The 18,536-nt window shown below is 58.4% G+C and overlaps 1 protein-coding gene across 2 annotated transcripts in view; it reads left to right on the top strand.

Moving 5' to 3' along the window:
• The window catches only part of SHROOM4 (shroom family member 4), a 61,076-nt gene extending 43,877 nt beyond the window's left edge, over positions 1–17,199 (top strand). For both annotated transcript variants that reach the window (XM_037908952.2, XM_037908953.2), the window contains 7 exons: positions 353–414; positions 5,445–6,128; positions 7,608–7,738; positions 7,821–8,097; positions 9,094–9,271; positions 9,534–9,806; positions 10,794–17,199. In XM_037908952.2, coding sequence (XP_037764880.1) covers positions 353–414; positions 5,445–6,128; positions 7,608–7,738; positions 7,821–8,097; positions 9,094–9,271; positions 9,534–9,806; positions 10,794–11,063 — 1,875 coding nt within the window. In that variant the 3' untranslated portion in view covers positions 11,064–17,199. The remainder of the gene's footprint in view (positions 1–352; positions 415–5,444; positions 6,129–7,607; positions 7,739–7,820; positions 8,098–9,093; positions 9,272–9,533; positions 9,807–10,793) is intronic.
• Positions 17,200–18,536: the final 1,337 nt, after the last annotated feature.

The following is an 18,536-nucleotide window of genomic DNA, read 5'->3' as shown; positions in this document are numbered from 1 at the left end:
CCTGCGTGAGCCAGTGCGAGCCCTGAAGCTCTACTGCCCAGGGAGCCTTCCCCAGTGCAGTCCCTCCGCAGCAGCTGGGAACCAGCCCTGCAGCCCAGCCCCATGGAGGGAGGGCAAACAGGCTCAGCAGGTTTGTGGCTCTACGGGAGGGCGGTGGGGGGTGGCGAGCGCTAAGCTGGCTGCCAGGACGATGTGTTTCCTTGCTGAGACTCTGCCCTGGTCTTTGGGACTGTGAGCGGAAAATAGCCCCTGTCCTGCTCCTGGGATGTGAGGGGTGGGGGGCTGGAGAGCACCAGTGGGAGGGGCGGGCGGCTCGTCCTGGCCATCTCACTCCTCTGATTCTTGTTTGCAGGAATTTCCTCTGGAGGAGTGGGAGCCTGGGGTGATAAACAGGAAGGGCAGCCAGTCAGTGAGGTAAGGGCTGCGGGGGGGGCAGGTTCCTACTTGGCAGGAGCCTTTGATGTGGGGCTGGGGTGTGGGGTCACCGATAAAATGGCCAGCCAGCAAAGGGGACAGAGGCTGCCTGTGACACTGGATCTCATGGAGAGCCCCGTGCACCCCGGATGGAGTCCCCAGCACTCAGCTCACCCAGACACTTTGCTGGGACACTGCCACTTCCAAGTGGTGGCCTGGTGGCTTGGGTGGGGCAGTGGCCCTGCCCTGCAGTACCTGCTCGGTTGGGCTATGGCGGGGGGCTGCTCCCATTACCCAGCCCAGGCTCCTACCTGCTCCCCCCTCCGGGGTGCTGTTGATGGAGGAGAGGGGTCCCTCCTGGCCAGCGGGGAGCACCTGTGGTGGTTCAAGGCTTTGAAGGTAGACAAGGGGGTGAGAGCTCTGAGGAAGAAGCCCCAGAAAGTGCCGGGGTCCTGAGTTAGCAGCCCGGGCTGGGGGTATCATGTGCTGCAGGCCGTGGTGGGGGCCGCACGAAGGGTGGGGGTGTCTCCCAGCATGTTTTAGCTGTGCTGGAGCTGGGGCCATCCCCTGTGGCCCTGGTGTCAGGGCCCCAGCTGTGGGGAGTGGGTCGAGCTGAGCCTGGCGTGGAGGGGACATGGTCCAAGTGCAGGCTGGGGGGCCAGGCCAGGAGCAGCAGCCCATGCTAGTGCCATGTTGTAGGAGCAGGTTGAACTCAAGTCGATGAGTTGTGCCAGGCTGGAGCCAAGTGAGCCAGCTGAAGCAGGGTCAGTGGAGCTGAGACTGGGTGAGAGGGCAGGAGCGGAGCAGGGACCAAGGACACGGAGCAGGGCTGGGCCAGGAACCGGGAGCTAGGCAAGGGACCAGGCGTGCACAGCAGGGTCTGTTAGCAGCAGCAAGCCAGGGATCCGCCCAGCTGCACTGACAGCCTCCAGGTGTTTTTTCTTAAGCAGCGTGCCTGGGCCAATCCAGAGCACAGGAGGCTCCAGCAGCCAGCACCTCCTTGCACAGGACAGCCAGTGGGGCTTGCACTGTGGGGCTCAGAGAAAGCTGTTTCCTGCTTTGCCGGAGCTGTGAGGTGGCGGGGTGGACACCATAGCAGACCTGGCTTCCAAGCCCACAGATCCTCCCTGGATCGCCAGCTGGCCCATGGGAGTGACTGTGCCCGGGGAGCTGCTCTGCATGCAGTGCTATGGGCCAGGGCACAGGGTTGGCACCTGGGTCATGCTGCTGCTTCTCTCACGAACCCAACAACAAAGCTCTGGGCACACAGCCAGAGAAACCTGCAGCCTTGCTGCCAGCGCTGAAAGGCCCTTTTTAACCCCGGCCCAGGCATCAGCCCCGAGGAGCCAGGAGGAGTCCATGTCTCCGCGCACACGCTCTCACAATCCATAGGATCACCAGAGTCTAACTAGGGCCTCACCGTTTCAGTGTCTGGGACAGGCAGGCAGCCTGCTGTTGGGGCTTCCCAGGGTGCTGCTTCTGCAGGAGGCCTGGGGATTCTGTCAGCAGGATTCCCTGCCAGGATAGCCGTTTGGTACAGCCCTGGCTGTGGTGATTTGTGGTGAGCTTCCACCCATCAAGGAGGTGCCTGAAGTGCTGTTTCCAGGCAGATGAGCGCCAGTAATCCCCACACTGAGCACATGAAGGCTGCACAGCCAAGCAGGGAAACACTGAGAATGTTGTCATCTTGGGCCAAGATTTTCAAAAGGGCGATCCACAGCTTAGGGCCCCAAATCCTATTGAGGTGCTTGGGCCCAGATCCCCAGAGGTCCTTAGGCCCCTAACTCCCATTGACATCAATGGGAGTTAGGTACCGAAATATCTGTGAGGATCTGGGCCCTGAATAACAGCTGATTTTCAAGAGTGCAGAGCACTGATCTGCTCCGTTAGCCTGGGTTCTGAAGAGCCTCCCAGGTACCCCTACAATGCAGATGATAGACTGTAATCCAGAAAGGCTGGCTAAAATCAGCCCTGGTATTGGGGAGTTAAATTATCCTAAGGGATTTAGGAGCAGGAATCCCACTAAAAGTCTTGGTGCCGAACTCTGGAGGGGCTGAGTTTTAGGCATCTGTTGGTTTAAAATCTCAACCTAAATTTCCCAGATCTGATTTTGGTTTGGAAGCGAAATTCCAAATGCTCGGCAGGCACTGTGGAAAGCCAAGCTAAGGCAAAGCAAACAGCCTGTCCTCTGCCCTGTGCCTCCTCCCACGTGGACCCTGCTAAGAGCCGAGGGCCAGGACTGAACCTTTCAAGTCATTTTCGACAGTTTGAAAGTAACAATGAAACATGCCCGGTCAGCGCTGGCTGTGAGCAAGGTTGTGGCCAGCCTAGCTCGCCTTGCAGCATTTCTCACACAGGCACGCTTCGGGGCCCCGCAGATCTGCCTTAGTTGAACACAAGCCGCTGGTTTTGGTCCAGCAGAGCTGGCTGGAGATCTGTCTGGCCCTTCCACGCTGAGCTGTGTTTGGTGCAGCACGTGGCGTGGTGGGTCAGTCCCTGTCCTGGGGTAGCCAATTCTCTGTTGCATGCAGTGGACTAAGGAGAGGGGGGCAGGTTAGTGGGTGCAGCTGAGAGGTGGCCATGCCATGGGCTCTGAATTAGACTGCAGGAGGGATCTGGGCTATGACTGGAGGCAAAGGGTGAGACGATGCAGCACATTCCCAGAGGTGGGGTCAGCAGAGGAGGCTCAAAGGGCTAGGCAGGCTATCCAGGGAACAGGAGCCACATGCCAGGCGAGTCTGCCGTGCTCTGCCCGAGATTTGGGCTGATACACTAAGGCTGGTATCAGGGTGACACTGTTGTACTGGGAGAAAGTGCCTTGTTCAGGTACAGCTGTTCTGCTTCCAGGTGGAGCCAGCCGGTGTGGGGTAAGCACGTTTACAGTTGTGACTGCGGGGCCAGGTTACCTCGGTGGGAATCAGTCAGGTTTGTGTGTGACCAAGGCCTCACTGGGGAAGATGGCTGGGGTGAGGATACCAGGCTGCCTGACGGGGGAGACCAGCACAGGAGTTCAGAATTCCTTTGCCTTTCAATTTCTAGGCTTTCCCAGGTGTGCCCAGCTGGTGTCCCCACCTCGCTGTGTTCCCAGGCTTGCTGCTAGCTTTCCTGGAAGGTTTAGTTTTTCCCTCCGTCTCCAGCTCTGCCTGCTGGTAGCTGAGAACCACATCTCCATGTGCCTCAGCAAAGCGGGCGTTTGAGCTGGCTCCAGCAGGATTTGGATTTGTGCACAAGCTGGGGGTTGAAGGGCATTAGTGCCAGACGCCCACTGACAGGGCCCTTCCAGAAGCCCAGCCAGAGCACACAGCAGGGTGTTGTATGTTATGCTGCGTGGTCAGTGTGTTGCCCTGAAATGGGCCTGCTCTCTGCCTTGTCCAGTCAGGGATTTCCTAAGGCTGGTCCTAGCCCTGGTGATCTCAGCCCCGACCCTCAGGGTTTCCCTGCCCCTAGCGTTCATTTTGAACTTACCCCTCATTCCAAGAGCAGCCAGATGTGGACATGCCTGTTCCCAAGGCAGCTGGCAGGGCAGTTCCAGAGGAAACAAGCCAGTTATTTTAGCAGCTTTACCAGGCGAGCAGGGAACGGAGCAGAAGGGCCCAGAGGGATACTGTCACCAGTCTGTGCTGAGATGAGGGTCTGGCAATAGCTAGAATCTGGGATTGAGGCAGGGCCAGGGACTGTTCACCCTCAGTCCTTGGGAATGTGACATGCTGCGCAGAGCTGCTGCGCTGCTAAGAACTGCATGTCTAGCCCTCCGTGGAAGGATTTTCCATGGGGTATCATAGGGATCATCCTCATGCCAAGCTCTCCTCTGTAGATTGTAAAGCACTTTACACAGGAGGTCAGTGTCATCGTTCCCATTTTACAGATGGGGAAACTGAGGCCTAGGGAGGGGCCAAGGGTCAGCCAGCTGAGCCAGGAATAGGATCCTGGTCTCCTGAGTCCATGTCTAGTGCTCTGCCCTCTAGACCACGCTGTCTCCAACACAAGTGTCATGTCCAGGGGAGAGGCAGCAGCAGAGCTGTTGTTCGGTGCCAGGCTCCCTGAGGCCTGTGGCAAGGCTGGCAGACTCCCCTGGCCTTGCCCTGCCTGCTGCGAGCAAGGCTCTCGCAGGGCTGCTTGAAGCTGAGGTGCTGGGGCTCACCCAGTTAGGTGGGTTAGGGGCTATGATCAGTGGGATTGCTGGGGAGCTGAGCCCAGGGTCTTTCACTCCCACCCTTCTGGCCTAGCCAAAGGTGGATTAGGGGTTTGTGGGGCCCTGAGCCAGAGCAAGTGGGGGCCCCTCCCCACCCCTTTCGCCTGCGGTCCCCCCGCCTTGGGGGATTTGAGGACCACCGGGCAGGCAGGGGCACCCATTTTTTCCAGGGGCTCCCCAGTTGTCTGGGGCCCCTGGGCATGGGCCCCATTTGTCCAGTGGCTAATTCACCACTGGCCTAGCCCATGGGGACGCCAAGCGAGGTGTGGGCTGGAGAGTGAGGCCATGCTGCTGGGAATAGCGTGCTCTGTGCCTGTCCCTCTGGGGGGGACTGACAGTTACCACCAGCTGGGGCAGCTCCCACGGGTCATGCTGCTGCCGGATGCCCTGGGCCCAGCCCTGTGATCAGCGTGGGGGGAGGGGAGGCAGAGGAAGGACTGTTCAGTGGGGGGTCTAGGACTCTGGAAATCCCAGCTCAGCTCCCTTCCCCATCCATGCCATGAGGAGAATAGTCCCCCCCACCTCCACCCCAGGGGCATGAGACGGCCATTCCATTGCAGATGGGGGGCCCAGACACTACGGGTGGAGTCGGATAGGTACCTTAGTGAGAGGCCAGCACTCTGGGCGCTGGATGCATGGGGCTGGGAGCTGCCCCAAGGCTGGGCTTGTCATGGCAGTGGGGATTTGGCCCATAGAGAAGCTGCCCGAGGGGTTTCTCTCTGACTCCTGGCTCCTGTGGCTGCCTGGTGCGTCAGCGCTAGCTATCCTCAGGCCAGGCAGGAAGCAGGCTGGGATTGAATGGGTTTCGGGGGCATCTGCCCCCAAATGTTTTCCCCAGCGAGCTGGCGCACTACGAGATCGGCTTCCAGAGGGAGGGTCCCTTCCGGCCCTGCTTGGAGAGCTCCAAGCAGACGTGGCCCCCGTGCTACCGGGCCGCATCCTCTCTCGACCTCTCTTGGGATTGCGAGCGGCGCGCACCAGAGAGCCCAAGCGAGCTGCTCCACCGCCCGCTCCGGGGCAGGGCCTTCTCCGAGAGCCACCTCAACATGGAGCCGCCCAGTGCCCAGGGCCAGGAGAGGAGAGACGCCCCGTTGGCCAAGCTAGACGAGACCTGCCTGATGACTCCGTGTCCAGCCAGAAAGAAAGGGCCGCCCCCTCCACGGCCCCCACCCCCAAACTGGGAGAAGTACAGAACTCGCCGGGCTTCCCACCAGCACCTGTACCCACTGGAGCCCGCTGAGCCCGGCTCAGCCTTGCTGGCGGTGCCCCTGGAACAGCCTCACCACCAGGGTGGTGGCAGCATGGAGACAGCAAGACAGCGTTCCCAGAGCCTTCCTCTGGACAAGCTCCCTGGGGACTCGGCCAAGCCCATGGCCGTCTCACAGCCTCGAATGCCTGGCACCCTTCCACAGGAATCCCCGGACACCGGACACCTGCCAGAGCAGGGGAGCAGCCACTATTACTGCCATGTCTCGCCTCGGGAGCCACTGGCACTGGACACAGGCACCAGGGACGCTCCCAGGCAAGTAAACTGGGTCCCCTCATCCCGATGGCGGGGCCCACGGCCTGTCACTGCCCCCTCACCCCCGAGGGGCCTCACTTAATTCAATACCATGATCTGTTCCCTCTCGAGGCTGCTGCTGGACACTGCCCCCGATCCCAAGTGTTGTAATGGGCTCCTGGCGTGCATCCTGTTCTGAGCCTATGTCAGGGGGACTGCACCTGCCCCACTCTCTGCTGAGGAGAAACCTCGTCCTCACTGGGAGTCGCTGGCTATGGGGCTGTGCGAAGGGCTGGAGTGCTTTGGTGGGCATCAGCCACGTGTAAGGCAGGCTGCTGAGCTGTCAAGGCCTTGGACTATCCACCACCCCTGCACTAAAGCAAGTGAGAGGCTGATGGCCCTCGGAGCTGTCTCAGGCCCTTCTGTGCCATCACTCCTTGCAGCTCAGGGGCTGAGCTCAGCACCAGCACCCCACTCCCCTCTGGCACAGGAGCCAGGCTGGCATCCATGCCCTGCTTGGCAGCAGGTTGGTTAACTAGGACGGGCTTGTCCCTGGGATCCTGATTCCCGCAGCGCCAGAGGCATGTGGGGACTGAGGAATGGCCCCCCCCTCACCCGCCCCCATTCAGCTCTCATGTGTCTTACCATGGGGCTTGGGGCTTCCCTTTCCCATGAGCGCTGTCTCTCTGGGGTGGCTTTGGGCTGGCTGTTTGTCCTGCCGATTCCCTGGCCCCTGGTCCATCGTGGCTCACAAGAGCCTGGAGCAAAGGGCTGTTGGCCCAGGCTGTCCATGTCCAGGGGTAGGGAGGGTGGCGGGTGGGTGGATCCCCTGCTGGGCCCGGCCTGATGGCAGGGACACCTGGAAAGGCCAGAGAAGAAGGGCCGTGCCCCGGGCTGTGTTTTCCTCTGCTTGTTTGGTACTTCAGCAGTAGTGAGTGTGGCCCTCCACACCTCTGTGGGAGGGATCCTTGGGAGCATCTCAGCCCCCCACTGAAGGGGCGGATGTTGGATCTTTAGCTCTGAGATCCCTTCTCCCAAGTGTGTGTTGGATGTCTGAGTCCAAGGGGCTCTTTAACCAAAAATCCCAGCAAGGCATGTCAAGCTAAGTGTCCCATCTGCCTGGTTCCTGTGGCCCTGGATGCTGGCGGGGGAGGGTGGGACCTGACTGGGATGGGCTGAGCTCGCAGGGAGAAATGCTCCCCTCTGCCTCCCCCGACATTGACTGACTGAACCCTCTGAAAGCCAGGCCGGGTGCAATTGCCTTTGTGCCCCGCTCCCCAAATGTGCTGTTTTCCAGCACACACTCTTGTCAAACTTGTGGCAAAGCCCCTGGGCCAAGGCTGTTCCCAGAGTCCAGCCAGTCCAGAGTCACCCCCTGAGGCAGGGGGGTTCCAGCTCCCCAGAGGGTGTCCCCCAGTACCCCAAGGGCTGGAAGCTCTGGGCCCTGCTACGCTACTTAGGCTCCCTACTAACACCTTTCCTCTGGGATTGTGCCTACAGGCCAGACGGGCCCTCAGAGGAGGTGGTGAAGGAGACGCCGCGGTGGGATATGGGCAGGTCTGTAAAGGACGAGCAATACCAAGTGATCAGCTGGGGCCAGGAGCGCCCGCGGCCTAGCCCCCCCTGCCTGGGTGAGTGGTACTTCCCTGTGAATTCCCGTGGCATGGGCCCATGTGGCAGTTGTGGTCGCTCACTCCCTGCCTCCTCCTGTAGCCCCCGAGGAGGTGGAGTCGGCCCAGGAGAGCGCAGAGGTGGAGAGCTGCCGGCTGGGCAGGCAGCCGCCCTGCCGCATGACCTCAGAGGAGCTGATGCGAGACGTGGCGGGCAGGGATCGCTCCCTGGCAGGTGTGCTGAGCCCAGCCTCTGGCATGGTGACAGCTGCGGAGGTCATGGGAGAACTCTTCTCGGCAGGGGACCGCCGCTCGTGGAAGGACCATTACCAGCAGGACTGGCGGCTGGAGAAGCAGAGTGAGGCTGAGGCTCAGGAAAGGTAGGAGACGTCTTGGCTATTCCTGGCGGGGCTGGATGTTGATGTGTAAGTAGCTCGTGGGTGCTGGTGCAATCACTGGGGCATTAGGGGGTGTCACATGTTCTGTGCACGTTTCTTCAGCGTGGCTGCAGAGCCCCGAGCAATCACAGCATGTTCCCTCCTGCTGGGCTTTGTCCTTCAGTTGCCCGTTTCCCTGTGTCCCCAGCCAAGCAGCCCCTGTGGTTGCTGAACATTGCAGTGTCACCTCTGCACCGTCGCAGTGGCGGGTCGTTCCATGTGGCCTTGGGGACGGGGCCGCCCCAGTGCGCCCATACTGGGGTGCCAATCATAGACTATCAGGGTTGGAAGGGACCTCAGGAGGTCATCTAGTCCAACGCCCTGCTCAAAGCAGGACCAACACCAACTAAATGGCATGGGGACACTGCAGGGATCCCCCTGCGCTCTAAATGGGGGTGGGGGTGAATTTCACACCCGCTCCCAGGGCTCAGGCAGCCAGCAGGTGCTGGTCTGGACCCTGCAGGGGCAGAGACAGGGACGGGCATGGGACCTGGGCATAGGCAGCCAGCAGCGCTTTGCTGCTGCTCTGACGCAGGAGGCAGAACAGCGAGAAAGTGCCGTCTCTGTGCTGACACCCACCTGCACCATGTGGCACCAAAAGAGGCCGCTGGGGGTCTGGCCAAGTCCAGCTCCTGCTCTCCTGAGGCTGCTTAGCAAACCCATGGGCTGTCACAGGCATCTCAGCCCCCAATGTCTAACCCCTCCTCCCCATCTGGCAAAGTGCAGCTCCTGTCCCCAAGCTGGAGCTGAGGGATTGGGGGATCTGGTGGCCTGAGATTGTATGCTTAGGGTTCAAAGAGCCTAGTGGAGTTAGGAGCCATTAGGATTCAGGTGCAGATTCCCCCATGTCCCTGCCAGTAACTTCCTCATTCTGCAACTGGGAGCTCAGCTTCCCTCCGCTCTGTACTGTGTCCGACCCCGTGTGCCATATGTGTACAGGGAGGAGTTCCAGCCCATCTCCCCTCCCCTGGGGGGCACCGTCAGCCCCACCTCCTACTCAGCCTATTACAACACCTCGGCGGGCAAGGCTGAGCTGCTCAACAAGATGAAGGAGTTGCCGGAGGTAGCGGAGGGGACCTCAGAGGAGGAGGTGGATCACGAGCTAGCGCAGAAGAAGGTAAAGTGGGGCGGAGGTTATGTGGATTGTGCACTGTCTCTAGGACCTGATATTGCCAGGAATAGAACCCAGGAGTCCTGACTCCCAGCCCCTCCTGCTCTAACGACCAGCCCCCACATCCCTCCCAGAGCCGGGGATAGAACCCAGGAGTCCTGACTCCTGGGCTCCCCTGCTCCACCTCTCATGAACATGGCACCTGACATGACCCCTGGGTTTTAATCGCCTCTCCCGTCCCCTGCCCCACATTTCTCTCCCTCCGCAGGCACAGCTCATCGAGAGCATCAGCAGGAAGCTGGCGGTGCTGCAGGAGGCGCAGCGGGGCCTCCAGGAGGACATCAATGCCAACACAGCGCTGGGGGAGGAGGTGGAGTGCCAGGTGAAGGGCGTCTGCAAACCCAATGAGTTTGACAAGTTCCGCCTCTTCATCGGAGACCTGGACAAGGTGGTGAATCTGCTGCTGTCGCTCTCGGGGCGCCTGGCCCGGGTGGAGAATGCCCTCAACAGCCTGGACCATGAGGCCACCGAGGATGAGAAGGTATGCGGGGAGGATGCTCTGGGGAGGAGCGCAATCCTCTGTATTGGCATGCACATGCCAGCTCGTCCACGTCACCGCATTAGCCTGGGCACCAGGACAGTGGGTCACAAGTAGCAACAAAGGTCTGATCCTGCCGGAGCCCCAGGAATCTGTCCTCCTCCATCCCCTTAGCTGACATAAATGCCCTACTCCAGAGGTGCCTGCAACAGTGCACAGCAACGTTCTATAGGCAGAAGTGGGGCAGAATCCTGTGTTCAGCTGACCCACAGGATGAATTTCTGGGGCAGATTGTGGTTACCCAGGTTAAAGTGTGGCTGGGACACCAGGGCTATGGGTCAAGATTTAGGAGTGCCTTGACCCTAGTGCTGCATTAGCAAAGCACAGGTCAGACAGGTGCTCTGCCTCTGTTCAGGAGAGGCTGTGGGTCAGGAATGAGGGGCATTGGCAGAGCTTGTGGGGGGTGGAAATCCAGGGCTGGGGTTGCAGGGGGCTGTGGGTTGAAACTGAGATTCTGGCAGTGCATGAAGGGGAAGCTTCCCCAGATTTCTGTGCTGTCTCCCCTGACATCCAGTTTCCTCCAATATTTTTAAATTAATTATGTGGCCTGGGTACTGCCCTGTTGTATTGCGCGGGGGAGTGTCTCACCTGGGCACTACTCTGTTATGTGTGCGTGTGGGGGCGGGGGAGGGTGTCTCACCTTGGCACTGCCGTGTGTGTGTGGGGGGGGGCGGGAGATCTCACCTGGGCACTGCTCTTTTGTGTGTGGGGGGGAGGGAAGGGGGGCAGGGAGGTGTGTGTCTCACCTGAGCACTGCTCTGTTGTGTGGGGGGTCTCACCCGGGCACTGCCCTGTTGTGTGTGGGGGAGGGGGGGAGGAGGGGGTGTGTCTCACCCAGGCACTGCTCTGGTTGGGGGGTGTCTGACCCCCCCAAGTCTCTGGTGGGTCTGCCGTGTGCATTCACTGCTCCCTGCTCTGCCCCCCCAACAGCTGGCACTGCTGGAGAAGAAGCGGCAGCTGACGGAGCAGTTGGAGGATGCCAAGGAGCTGAAGGAGCATGTGGACCGGCGAGAGAGGGCCGTGTTCGGCACCATCTCGCGCTCCCTGCCGGCCGAGCAGCTCCAGGACTACCAGCACTTTGTCAAGATGAAGTCAGCCCTCATCATCGAGCAGCGGGAGCTGGAGGAGAAGATCAAGCTGGGGGAGGAGCAGCTCAGGTGTCTCAGGGAGAGTCTCCTGCTTGGGCCCAGAGATTATTAGTGCCAGCGCTGCACTCCTGGTGGCCATGTGGCCACGGTCTCTTCCACAGTCATGTGGTCTAGAGCTGACAGCCACGGCCTTCTCATGGGCTGCTGCTGGAGGACCCTGGAGCAGAGAGGGGTGTGTGGGAGTATCCCGCCACCTCCCACAGCCTCCCAGCTGGTGACCCAGGTGAATGGTGCCAGCACGCGTCGTTCTCCCTCCCTCCCGACCAGTGCACCAATTCAGTGGGAACCTATGTGCCAGCCAGCCAGCAAGATCCAGCAGGGCGCTGGCACAAATAGGGCGTTCAGCACTTCCCAGGGTGCCACGGCCTGAAGCCCCAAAGAGGGGGAGGGTGCACTAGTCATCTCCTCCAGCACCGACCTGCCACAGGCCGGGTCACCAAAGCCAAGCAAACAGCGCTCCGGGTGGGAGGGGCTCTGCTGGAGAGCGGGCCGGGATTTCTGGAGCTGTGAACTGGAAGCCGAAGAAAACTGGACTCTTCAACACGCCAAAGGGGATGTTGCTTTCGCTTCCCCAGCCCTTGCCAAGGTTTGCAGCAGGATCTACATCTCACCGGGAGAGCCCTGCAACTGGCCCCTGCTGCTGCCTGCCCAAAGATCCCCTCACGTGGTGCCTGTGGGGGTACCAGCAGGGTGGGGTAGAGGGCATTGCTGCCCCACTGCCATGACCCCAGTTGGCACGACCAAAGAGGGTCTCATACCAGTGTGTGTGTGTGTGTGTGAGAGAGAGAGAGATCCCTGCGAATGTTATTTATTTTTGTATTTTAAATTGCTTTTTTCCTATGGAGGGGCCTTGTGGGAAGGGGGAGAGGCATGTGGGAATGGGGAGGGGCACATGGGGAGGGGGAGGAGCCAGGGACCTTAGCTCTGGAGAGAGCCTGTCCCCAACGCTACCTTCCTGCCCAGTCCTGGCTTTGGGCCCATGCGCTAGGACTGCGCATTCCACCCAAAGCAGGGCCTGGAACCAGCAGCCCCCAAGGGCCAGGGAATGGTATGAGCCTCTGGCTGGCTGCCAAGCTGCCTGGCTCTTCCTCAGCCCTCGCTGTTTTGGGTATGAGGGGGTCAGGGGGGCTCTGAACATCCCTCACTTCCCACCAGGTTCAGGATGTTCTTAACCAAAACCTCCCCCTCCTGCAGCCAAGGCCAACTCCTTCATCAGCTCCACACCAGGAGTGGGCACTACCCCCCCAGTGCGGGCCCCTCGCTTGGGGTTTAGCTTGGGAGGCACTGCTCCCCCAGCGCAGGCCCCTCGCCTGGGGTACAGCTGAGAGTCACTGTCCCCCTGGGCGGGCCCCTTGCCTACCATTTGTTCTGAGTCCATTCCAGGAGGGTCCAAGAACCTAGGCCAGGATCACCTGGTATCAGACTCACACTCAGATTCTGCTGCAGTTGCGGCTCATTCCCAGCTGTTGCCATGTGGGGCGGTGTGTGGGGCAGTGGCTGGGGCCTTGGAATGGAAGCCCAGGACTCCTGGGTTCTCTTCCCGTCTCACCTACTGTGCCTCCCTCCCGTCTGCTGTACAATGGGATGATGCCACCTGGGCATCTTGGCAAGGAGCTGGGAGCTCTGTGTAGAAACCCCCATATCCGAGACTGTCCTGTCTCTGATAAGCTCAGACACCTAGTGCCAAGTGGCCACCTGCCCTGGCTTTCAGTCCCAGCGTCCACCTCTCCCTGGGGCATGTGGGGTCCGGATACCCGTCCGTTTGTCCATGGGGCAGCTTTAGGCACCTTTGGCCAGCAGCTCTGGTGGCTTTGGTGTGTGATGGGAGGGTCCAGGCCCTGCTGTCACACATGCTTACACTAGGACACTGACTCTCCTTCGCCGCCCTCAGCACCTGTCCCATTTGCACCTGCCCTGCTCCTGTTTCCATGGCGGAAGCCTCCCGGTGCCCTTGCACAGCGCAAGTTGGTGCAGGTGTGGCAGTGCACCTGCCCATCCCATCCCCTTGCTTTACCCCCCCAGCTCTGGACCCTATGCCACCACCATGCCTATCCAGGAGGCATCTGCTCCCCATGTCCTATTGCAGAAGTGGAGTGGAGTTCCATGCCCTAGTGGAATGGGTTCTGGAGTGCGCCCCCCTCTTGGGTGTGGGATTGCTGATGCAATGGGCTGCTGCAGGCGTCCCAGTTGGGTACCCCCTTGTCTTGCTGGTTGCCAGTCTCTGTAGGAGCTGCTCTGGCTCTCCAGGGTACCTTATAAACACATTATACCACATGAGCAAGCAGCTCAGGGATGAGAGACAGCAGGAGAAAGCACTAACCCAGGAACCAAACCCTCTTTCTGCCCTCTCTCTGTCTGGGCATTTAGCGTGGCCCAAGCAGCCAGATCCCAGTCTGTCCCAGGTGCAAACCCCATGCCATTGTTCTGGGATTTACCTCCCTGAGAGCTGCACCTGGACTGTAGCTATAGAGACATGGTAGCATCCTATCGTTCTGTAGAAAGAGGTTCAGGCTGGGATTTCCTGGCATTAAGGACTTGAGCTGGTCTGTTCCTCCTGGGCCTCCCCACTCCAGCACTTCCGGCTGTAAAGGGTTAATCATTTCTTCCCCTAATACACATGGCTTCTAAGTAACCAAAGGAATTTGCTGGGGATCTGCCACAAATTCTCAGCCCCCGACATCCTCTTCCTCTCCATTGTGTTTGGAACAATAGTCTAAACCCACTAGGCGCTTAACTCTCTCAGTGCTGTGCTGGGCATGGCCCACGCCTGGGCTCAGAGCCCCTGCCCTGCTATCTGTGATCTCAGTAACACCAGCCTGCCTAGTCTATTACTACAGAGAGGAGGCTGGTGCTACCTCCCAGCTGGCTCCTGACAGGACGGGCAGAGCCCCTGGGAACTCTCTCTTTCTGGCAGGTCAGAGGGACTGTCCCTCCCCTGGGAGCTGAGTAGGAACCTGACCAGTGGGCTGCCTCTCCCACTAGCAGCCCCTGGGGAGATCCCTACTGTAGCTCTGCAGCTGGGTGTGGGGGGCACATTCCCAGAACACCAGGGATGCCAGCCCTGCTGCAAATGCTAGTGTGGGGGTGGAGTTGGATGGAGCATAGGAGGAGCTCTCTGGAGACAGGAACGTGACAGCACTTGTTACCATGGGCAGGAGCTGTGCCAGGCAGAGCCCATGCAGGGGGCACAGCTCTCCATTCACCAAGGGTCAGAGAAAAGTGCAAGGGTCTGGCCACAGTTCTGGGCTGCTGCTGGTCTGAGGTCATGGAGCTAAACTGGGAGACAGCCTGGCCCTGCCCTTACTCTGATCCTAGAGTGTTTCCAGTACCCTACCTCCCTGCCCGATGCATTTCCAGCCTCTCCCTGGCATTGTGCCATCCAGAGAGGTTGGGATAGGCTGATGCAGGTTGTATGCCCAATAGGACTGTACAGATCAGGGCTCTGTACTACTGGAGAGGTACTGAGCCCTCATTGCATTAGGGGTTGCGGGTGCTCTGTGCCCAATGGGGATCAGGCCCCATGTCAGAGCAGGGCCGGCCTTCTAGTGCATTTCCCTTCCCACTCAGCTGCAGGGCATGCAGTGGGCAGCTAGCTGTAGCCAGACACCCTGTCATGTGCCATTCCCCATGTGATCATGCACCCAGTGAGATACCTCAGCCAGGAGTGGGCCAGGGACAGGCATAAAAACAGACATAAATTGAAAATAACCTAACCCTTTGGTGATATAAAAATAGCACTTAAAAAGGGATGGGTCATTTGCTTATGACTCATCTGGGTCATGCTCTTTTTAAGGGGAAGTTTTTGAGCTAGTGATTGTGGGAATAGCTAAGACACTAAACTCTTCTAGTGCTCCTTAACGCTAACTGAAACTATGCTAAACTTTTGATGAGTGTTTCTCCACCCAGGAAGAGATTGTAGCAAGGACTGGATGTTTTCAGTGTGCTCATGGCAGTAAGAGCCAACCCTGCAGAAGTCTCTCTCGCATCCAGTACTAAAACCTTGAAAAGAAATTCAACATAAGCTTTTTGCTGAATTTGCACGTGATCTTTTCCAATCAAGCCTTGGAACCTGAATAAAACTGGCTGTAGCCAAAGAGGAAATAGCTGCTTTAGAAAAATAAACAACTGATTTCCAAATAATTCAGGTTGAGTAATTACAATGTTATGTGAAAATGCAGCAAAGGGAGCTCAGCATTTCAGTGCAGGGTATCCTGTTCCCTCCAGGAGCTGATTAGAGCCATGGGATGAGAAAAGACTCCTGAAATAATACAGGAATATTGAACTGGAAATCCTCATTGTTTCCATGCTGGGCCCTGGATTTCTGACGTGAATCAAATTCCTGGAATCCTTTCTGAGCAATTAGCAGATGCGGTGTTACAGCCCCTTTTAATGAGTCTCCTCCCCCAGAGTGTTTAGAAATGGAACGGGGACGTGGCACCACTTAACAATTATCTCCAACACCCCTTACGTGCAATGACGAAGCCTCCTTAACACTACACAGATTTAAAAGTTCTGCTGTGCTTTTCACCCTCTAGGCTGTTGGATCCATCGCACTTCACTCATCTAAGACAGTGGAACTAGCCTGGTCAAGATCACACACTGTCCGTTTCACTTCCTGATTTTCATGCACTTACCCAAGGCTGCCGTGATTTGAGTTTCTAACACTACAGGGAAGGTTAAATCACCCAAAGCCTTTGGAGCCTGAAAATGAATCATTTATATGCCCAGAGCCCAAGATGCACCCACATGTACAAGCTAGCAAATGTGATTGTTTATTGCATGATGTCAAACCACATAGGCCCCAGCCAGGCCTTCTGGTTAAATCTTCGTCATGCTAATAGTTTCACCTCATCCCCCTGCAGCCTGTCCTTTCCCCGTGTGGCGTATATGAGACGGGCTCTTGTCCTAGGTCTCCTGCCTTGCCCTGAAGGCCCAGGAAAAGTCAGGCCATGGGGTGCTATGCCCCACAACACAATTCCCATGCCATAGACTTGAGCCGCTGGAGGTGTAGCTCAAAGTGCCATGCCGCTGGCCTGTGGCTTTCCTATGGGTGTTGGGAAGAGTTGCGGTCAGTTATCAGCCAACAGGCATACAGGTTCCTTTGCTGACAGCCTGGGGCAGCTGTGTTCAGTGGGTGTAGTGGCTGGGCTGCTGGTTGGTTTCTGATCCTGGCCAGTGGCTTGACAGCCCCAGGCTCCAGTCCCTGCAGTACACATGCAGGCCCCGGGGCTTGGAAAGGGCTCTCCACTGGCTTTCAAATGGCACTTTTGCTACTTCCTGCTGCACCCCAGGCCCTGGCCACAGCCCCATGGCTAGCTCCCCCCCTCCCTCCATGTGCAGTTGTGTTCAGCACAGGAGCCTGTCAGGGAAAGGCCTTCAGATACCCCTAACTAAAAGCCCTGGTGGGCAGGGAGCCTTATTTCAATTGCCCACTAGAAAGCAACACGCAGGGGCTCACCCCCATGGCTATTGTTCTGTGCTGCGATGCGGGAGCCCCTGGCCAGCAGCGTAGGGTGACCAGATGTCCTGATTGTATAAGGACAGTCCCGATATTTGGGGCTTTTTTTTATATGGGCTCCTATTACCCCCCACCCCTGTCTCAATTTTTCACACTTGCTATCTGGTCACCTACAGCAGGGACTAAGAGTGCTGTCCAAGTGGGGAGGGAAAGTGGATCTGCAGAGCCCCTGCTGGCCAATGCGGGGAAGGTGCTCAGGAAGGCCTCCCTGTGGCAGTGAGACAGGAGGGAAGGAACCTTCTCAGTGTTTGGAATCCCAAATGTGGGTGTTGAGCAGCCCGGAGCCCCCGCTGGTCATGAGCTGCCGGGTCTCCCTGGGTGTAACCCTGACTGCCAGGTGCTAGCATCAGCTATGCTGTTATAGTCCTGAAGCCTCTTGCCTGACGTGCAAGGCCCAGCCCAGGGATGTGCCAATTGTGTATGATGGGGTTTGTGCTAATGTTGTATATTTTGTGTACCATTGTGCTTCGTACACACTAAAGGCGCAGTGGGCTCTGTACAGCGTCCCAGAGTGGTGTTTTTTACAATGTTGTGTGTATTTTCTAAGCTGTTGATTACTGAACTTGTTAGTGTCCCCTAGCTCTCTGGCCGTGGGTATGTATCCCCGCCTGGGGAGCACAGGGAGGCGAGGGACACGCTGCATTAAACAGTGCTAAGGACAATGAGCCAATGGGTGTCGTGTGATCGTTCATGCCGCTGCTGAGATGTGACAGCAAGAAGATTGAGGCCGCTCTCTACTGGGAGCCGTTTGCTGGTGTAGCTCTGCTGGTGCCCTAGCATGCCTAGCGGGACCCAGCTTAGCCTGGCCAAGCTGCCTGCTCGCTGGCATTGCTTATGGCAGCCACGCGAAGGGTAAAAGCACAGCTGGGGCTGAACTAGGGCCTTTGCTGGCAGCACTGTGGCACCTGGCTCACACCTCTGAGCAGCTCAGCCACGCTGCCAGACACACCTGGGCTTCAGAATGACCTGGAAGCCTAATGTGCTGAGCTGCTGTTGGCTCTTCAGGCCTGGGCACGTTTCTGAGCCCCCTCATGCAACCCTGCAGCTGGCCCAAAGGGTGGCTACTCACTGGTGGCCCACAGGAGCCAGCAGCTCATGTGAAATGAGTGTGACAACCTCTGTCTTGGGGACACTGGGCTTGTCAGCTGGGGATCAGGCAGGGAGGGAGATGGAATAGACTGTCCAGCAGGTTACACTGGCTCCCTCTTCAGTGGGGTCTGCTACTCCCTCAGCTAGCGGGCTCTGCATTGCAAAGAAGAGCCCCTGGTGCCTGCCTGTGCAAGGAGCTGGGGGCGGGGGATCGCTGCATGGAAGTGATTGCTGCGGCTGCTATGTGGGCCAGGTGTGACCTGGATCTGTGTGGGGAGAGCTAGGAATTTTCACCTTTATTTCTAGTCTCAATTTGTCTGGCTTCAGCATCCAGCTGGTGGCTCTTGTTCTGCCTTTGCCTGAGAGAGATGAAAGAGCTGAAGCAGTAGCACTGGCCCCTGGGGGATGGTGGGAGCAGGACTCTGCTGGCTCGCATGGCCACAGAACTTTTAGCTCAAGTCCCCAGGCAGAATCTTTACTCTCCAAAGCATCATGCCCATCTGTGGCACAACACCAGTCCTGACACACAGCCTGGCCATGCGCAAGGCACAAGGAACCCAACTGCATTCTGATCCCAGGGTGCTTGTATAAAGGCCCCCTTTTTCCTTGTCGAGGGGCTGGGCTTGCTCTGGGGTCTGTGCAAGATGCCTCCCCCAAAGCCCGAGTAGCTGTGCACAGCATAGCCACATTGGTCGCTGGAAGCGTAACCCACACACCTCCTGGGTGTGGTGTTCTGTCCCAGGTAGCGACACTGAGACCACTTAAAGAGAGAGAAATTGAGTCTGCTCTACAGCCTTTGCTAACTGCTAGTTGGCTTTTCGCTCAGGGGGTAGAGGCTCATGCACTAAGCTCCAGAGGCCCCAGGTTCGATCCTGCCCACCGATAACTGGGGTCTGTCGGTGTTACAAAAGCACTGGC

Source organism: Chelonia mydas, chromosome 9 (genome assembly GCF_015237465.2).
Source record: "Chelonia mydas isolate rCheMyd1 chromosome 9, rCheMyd1.pri.v2, whole genome shotgun sequence".
In the NCBI taxonomy this organism is placed as follows: Eukaryota; Metazoa; Chordata; order Testudines; family Cheloniidae; genus Chelonia; species Chelonia mydas.
This window is presented reverse-complemented; position numbering and strand designations above follow the sequence as displayed.